The 6,510-nt window shown below is 36.9% G+C and overlaps 1 protein-coding gene across 1 annotated transcript; it reads left to right on the plus strand.

The window, feature by feature from the left end:
* Positions 1–4,401: 4,401 nt before the first annotated feature.
* On the plus strand, positions 4,402–6,300 carry LOC145821924 (uncharacterized). Its single transcript, XM_082918496.1, has 4 exons — positions 4,402–4,492; positions 4,694–5,100; positions 5,501–5,619; positions 5,829–6,300. The coding sequence occupies exons 1-4, from the start codon at positions 4,402–4,404 to the stop codon at positions 6,298–6,300; spliced, it is 1,089 nt and encodes a 362-aa protein (XP_082774622.1).
* The last annotated feature ends 210 nt before the right edge of the window (positions 6,301–6,510 follow it).

The raw sequence follows: 6,510 nt of genomic DNA on the forward strand, positions 1-6,510 counted from the left end.
TGAGGCCCTAATTAATGGAAGGCTAATATAATATGCAATTAACTGTATTTCCAGAGAAAAACTCGTTGGATTGTAGAAAACTGACTAGAGTGATAATGAAACCCTAATTACGAACTGATATGCCCTGAGATGAAGATGCAATGAGATGACGATGAACAATGAAAACGGGTCAGAGAAATTTGTGAGGAAGGAATGGAAAAAATTTTGGCAGAAGATAATGAAACTGTAATGTCGATAGTAAAGATGATTATGAAACCCTAACTTTCTTGTTCTCTTGCTCGTGAAGATGGTTGGATGTTTGGAATGGAATTGAGTCATCGAAATCCAGTGGAGTGTTCTCAGTTGATTTGTGAAGGGCATTTTGGTCCAAGAAAGAATTAAAAATGCGCGCATTCTAGTTGAGGGACCTGATGCGTCATCCATTTTTTTGGTGTCTTCTATCCTGTAAATTACTATTATTAGGCACCTTAAAAAAAATTTCCCTACATAATTATATCACATATATATATATATATATATATATACAACTTCATAAATGTGATTGTAAGAGACAATTAACCTAGGTTATAGAGGTTGTGATCCACGATATTTTTCAGCTAGTCGGTAGTCTTGATGCTGGTTCTTTGATGCTTGTCGCAAGTGGGTGGTACGGGGGCTAGGTGTAAAACCTGGGTGTTTATTCCCCCTTTTGGTTAGCTGGTCCTCTTAGAAAGGATAGTTGCCCTATTTTTGTTATTAAAAAAAAAAAAAAGGGTAACAACAGAATAAAAATAATGATATTGATAATAATGTTGAGTTTTGATGAGGTGGATTGGAGTTTTGGAATGAGGAAGAAGATGAAGAAAAAAATAATTGAAATTTAGAGAAGAATATTTAGATAGTTGAATATGAAGAATATGTATAAGTAATTTGGGTGTATTATGAGAAAAAAAATAGTATTTTATTTTAGAATTTAATGTGTATTGTCTTTATTAGTAAAATTACGTTAGGGTATTATAAGAATTAAAATTTCAAAATTTTAATTGAGCGTACTAAATTATTATTTGGGTGCAAATAGAATCATCCGTCAAGTTTGGACAATACTCAAAAAAAGATTGAGCAAGGAGACTGGCAACCTATGTTTAGGAGAAAACATGGAAATAGTGACTTGAGATCAAGAGGAGGTATAAATATTGTGTTCGTATACAACATCCCAGACTCAATGCATCCAAAACAACTTTTCCATCTATTCACAAATTTTGGAATAGTTAAGGATGTTTTTATACCAAGCAAAAGGAGGAAAACATCAGGGTCAAGATTTGGATTCGTAAGGTACAAATGCCCAGTAGCAACTGAGATGGTTATCCAAAAAGCCAACAGAACTTGGTGCGATGATAAAGTGTTAAAAGTAAAGAAAGCTGAGTTTGGTAACGAGCGAGATAAAAACAAAGTAAGAGTTGACACTCATCTTCAAGTACCACCAAGAGCAGTAGAGGTAAGGGTGTTAACTGTTGCAAGCAATGTAAGGAAAGTATCATATGCAGAAGCACTTAAAAGTGGAAATGAACCAAGAGAAAAGGCAATGGTTTTGCAAGCAGAGGAGTATGGAAATGGATGGATGTACACAAGTATGGTGGCAAGACAATGGCCGAAATACTACAGTGGTAAACTCAACGAGGAGCTGCTAATCAAAGGTTTGAAGGATGTATAGGTGAAGGATGGAGAAGGAAGAATAGTGTACTTATTATTCCCCTCACTAGAAGAAAGGATGCGCAGCATGAAGGTTATCCATGGGTGGATCCATGAATTGTGTGAATCAATTATGGAATGGAAAAAAGGAATGAAGATTGAATTTAAAAGATATGTTTGGCTATCTTGTTCTGGAGTCCCTCCCAATCTTTGGAACACTCCTAATTTTCTAAAAATTGGTCAGATTTGGGGTGAAGTGGTGGATTAAATAAGAATATATCTGATTTGGCTTCTTTGGAATGGGTTAAGATGAGAATCCTTACATCACAGGTGGAGTCTATTAACAATATTATTAATTTGGAATGTAGAGGTTGCCTATATCCTATTTAGGTGTGCGAAGATGTTAAGCTCAACCACAAAGATCAAGGCTATAGTCTAAGCACCTAAAGAACCACTGAATCTGGCAAGGGCATTATCAATGAAGACGAAAGCTCAAAGAATCACAAAGGAAGGGAGGAAGAAGAAAATGATGTGGCAGGTGCCAAGGGTGACCTGGAAATCCATGATGGTGTAGTACATAGTGATAAGGGAGTAGCCTGTAAGGAAAGGGGGTGTGGTAGACAAAGGAAATGATTACTTATCTATCTCAGCCGTAAGTGAGACCTGTAGTATTGTAGGGAATAGAGATGGGGGCAGCCATTGCACAAGGGCTAAAAGAAGCATGCAAAGAAATTTGAATCACAGCTCTGACAGAGGAAGCAATAGAGGTGTGGGTTAGGGGTGAGCATGGTCCGGATTGAGGTAAAACCAGGACCAATCCGTTATCTACGGTTCCTGAAAAATTAGAACTAATCCAATCCGTTTAAATCGTAGAACCAATCCAAACCAATCCGTTTAAACACGAATTAAATCGATTTAGGACCACGAATTCACATAATTAAATAACAAAAAAAATATAGAACATTTCAATTTCATAAAAACATAAACATAATTGAACCCAAATCATTTTTTTTTCCACCAACCCACACTATTCTGTTCCACCAAAAGCTACAGTACTTAACTCTAAAAATAAAATAATTGAAACCCACAAAACAACCCACACTAACCAAAACAACTTCCCAAGTGCTGCACTCCCAAAACAACTTCACCCAATGTTGCACTCTTCATTTCCGAGATAACACCAACACACCTCCCATGGCCGAAAACTTTATGACCAAAAAACTCCCTTTACCGAAAACTATGGGGATTCAAGTTTAGGAAACAACCTGATGAACAATCTAATACATGGCTGAGCATCATAGTTCGGGAAAAAAAAACATCTCAGCAAAACTAAAAATCTAAAAGAGAAAAGGTGAAAAATCTATGAGGATTCAAGTTTATTAGAAGAAAAGCAAGAAACATAGACTATAGTATGAATGTAGACTATTTGTATATGGGTCGGATCGGTTCCAATTCAGAATCGTGGAGTCCAATCCGAAACCGATCCATGGCCTATGGATTTTTAAATTTCCAATCCGGAACCGAACCACAGATTCAAAAAATCAATCCAAACCTACTAGATTGGACTGGATCAGATCGGATTACGGATGATACAAATTTCTTGCTTAGCCCTAGTGTAGGTGTCTTGGTCTCTGATGGGCCTATGAGAATCCTAAATAGGAATGAATCTCCAAAGCCCAACATTAATTTAGAAGTAGTTTTCGATCAAGCCCAATTCGATGGTCTTTTGAACGGAATAAATTGGGGTATGTCTAAAACAACTGGGCTAGACCATGGCAGTAGTAGTGGTGTGGATCTTCAAAACAAGATTGTTGAGATTCCTAAGTCAACACATTTTGAAGCCTAGATAATAAAGGATAAGGGCATTGTTGTGGTCACAAATGAAAGGGAAAGTCAAAGAAATCAGGATCTACAACCCAGTAAGTCAATAACAGATAAAGCGAGCAGGGGGAAAAAAAGGAAGAACCAGGCAAAATTTTTCAAAGAGAGGGCATCTTTGGAGCAGCTGCTGCTACAATTTCTTCCTCTCTGTCTCATAACAACAGCTCAAGCAACCAAAACAAACTACTTTTGGGGGCTCAAGCTACAATATAGCTTGGGAAAGAGTTGGGAATAGATTTCGAAGGCAAAGATGATGAAGTTATGAAGAAAATTATTGAAATGGAAGATATGGGCATGGAGCAAGCTGCTGAAAAGAACAATTGTGCTGGGGCTTAGAATAGCATCAAGGGAGGCTCAAGAGTGAAAAATATTTTTATGAAGATTCTTTCTTGGAAGATTAAAGGGCTTGGCAAGCCTAAAAAGAGAAGGAAAGTCAAAAAAGCTATCAAAGAAAGAAAAGTGGGCATGGTGTTATTGTAGGAAATAAAAAAGGCAAATATTTCAGAGCAGTTTGTGAAATCTATCTGGCGTTATGACCTAGTTGGCTACATGAATGTGGATGTTGATGGAGTGCTGGAGGTCTGCTTTGTGTTTAGAAGCCTGAAATCTTCTCATTAGCTAATTGCTGCTGCAACAAGAACTTCATCATATTATTAGGTACCTTATTTAATAGTTTGAAGTGTGTGATTGTGAATGTATATGCATCCAATGATGTGATTGATAGGAGAAATTTATGGGCATCTTTAATCAATATTAAGGTTGTTTTCCCCAAAACTTGGTGTGTAGAGGGGGGATTTTAATGAAATAAAATCATTAGATGAAAGGAAATGTTGTATAAGAAGGGATAAGGGAATGGTAGATTTTGGTAATTTCATAAGTAGACTGGAATTGATTGATATACCTATGTTGGAAAGGAAATATACATGGTGTAATTTAGTGGAAGGTAAGAGATGGAGCAGGTTAGATAGGTTTCTTGTTAGCCCAAAATGGTTAGAATGGTTTAGATACAAACTCTAGGGTCTGCCTCGATCCATCTTAGATCACTATCCGATTATCCTAATGGAGGATGAGAGAAATTGGGGCCCAAAGCCTTTTAGATTTATCAATGCATGGGCATCTCACCCTTTTTTTTTTATTAATGAAGTGAAAAAAGTATGGGAGGGTACTCAGGTAGATGGTTGGGTAGGTTACAAACTAAAAACCAAACTGAAGGCACTTAAACAAGCTTTAAAGAAGTGGAACATTGAAGTGTTTGGGAATATGGACTCTACACTGAAGGAAGCTGAAGAAATATTACATGCCTTGGATTTAATTGCTGAGAGTAAAAATCTGGATGAAGATGAAGGTAGGAGGAGAAGAGAAGTGAGGGGAGAAGTGTGGAAGCTCCAAAAGATAGTAGAAAGAATTTGGCTTCAGAAGTCAAGGCTGAATTGGAATTTAAAGGGAGATAAAAATACTAAATTTTTTCACATCATAGCTACGAAAAGGAAGAATATTAATGCAATTGATTCTATGACAGTAAATGGGGCAGCAGTGAAACAACCTATGGAGGTGAAATAAGCTATGTATGATCACTTCAGGATTAGTTTTAATGAACAATGGAAGTACAAATCCAAGCTACTGGGCCCATTTAGAGGGATTTAACAGAGCTAGCATTGCAGTAGTTTAGAAGTAATTTTCTAAAGTGAAAATTTGGGCTGCAATTGCAAAATGTGATGGCAATAGGGCACCTGGTCTTGATGGGTTTAACATGATCTGCTACCAAAAATGGTGAAAATTCATGAAAGGTGATATCTTCACTTTCCTGCAGGAATTCTATATCAACGGTAGTTTGGTTAGGGGCTTAAATAGTTCCTTCATTACATTGGTCCCAAAAAAAGACAACCTGTCAGGCATCTAAGACTACAGGCCTATTAGTCTTATAAACTTGACATATAAAATTCTATCCAAGGTTCTTGCCAATAAATTAAAAAGAGTACTTCTTGTTGTTATAGATAATGCCCAATCTGCATTTCTAGGGGAAAGAAATATTTTGGATGGTTTATTGATAGCTAATGAAGTAGCGGATTGGTAGAAGAAATCTAGAAAAAAGGGCCTGATATTGAAGTTGGATATCCAAAAAGCATATGACATAATAATTTGGAACTTTCTCATCCAAATGTTATCTAATTTTGGGTTTGGTGCTAAGTGGGTGAATTGGATCTATACCTGTATTTCTTCAGCTAAAGTTTTTGTGTTGGTAAATGGCTCACCCACATCTGAATTTTGACCTCAAAAAGGGCTAAGGCAAGGCGATCCATTATCACCTTCCTATTTGATGTGGTGGCTGAAGGTCTAAACTTACTACTTTCAAGAGCAAAAGAGTTGGGTTTGGTTAAAGGGATAATCGTTGGGTTCAATGGCATTAACATTTCCCATCTCCAGTTTGCGGATGACACAATTATTTTCTATGAAGCCCAGTGGTCTGAAGTTGTAAATGTGAAGAGAATACTGAGATGTTTTGAGATTATTTTTGGGTTGAGGATCAACTTTCACAAGAGTGTTGTATGTGGTGTAGAAATTTATGATGATATCGTGCAAACTTTTGCTTCAAGATTGAATTGTACCCACCAGAAGCTCCCCTTAAAGTATCTTGGAATGCCATTAGAGGTCAACCCATCAAGAAAAGCAACATGGAAGCCTGTGGTGGAGAAATTTAAGAAGAAACTAACAGGTTGGAAAAGGGGGTTGTTGTCCTTTGCAGTAGAGTAACACTAATCAAATATGTACTATCCTCATTACCTGTTTAGTATATGTCTCTGTTCAAGTTGCCTAGATGTATGGGAAAAGAGATTGATAAGATTCAAGCAGCTTTCCTGTGGGGAGATTCTAATGTGAAAAAGAAAGTCCACCTGGTGACATGGAAGGATTTAACCAAGGATAAAAAGCAAGGAGGGTTGGAGATTAGAAACTTAGGAGTTG

The sequence above is a fragment of the Camellia sinensis genome, chromosome 3, assembly GCF_055761805.1.
Source record: "Camellia sinensis isolate YWXY chromosome 3, ASM5576180v1, whole genome shotgun sequence".
In the NCBI taxonomy this organism is placed as follows: domain Eukaryota; kingdom Viridiplantae; phylum Streptophyta; class Magnoliopsida; order Ericales; family Theaceae; genus Camellia; species Camellia sinensis.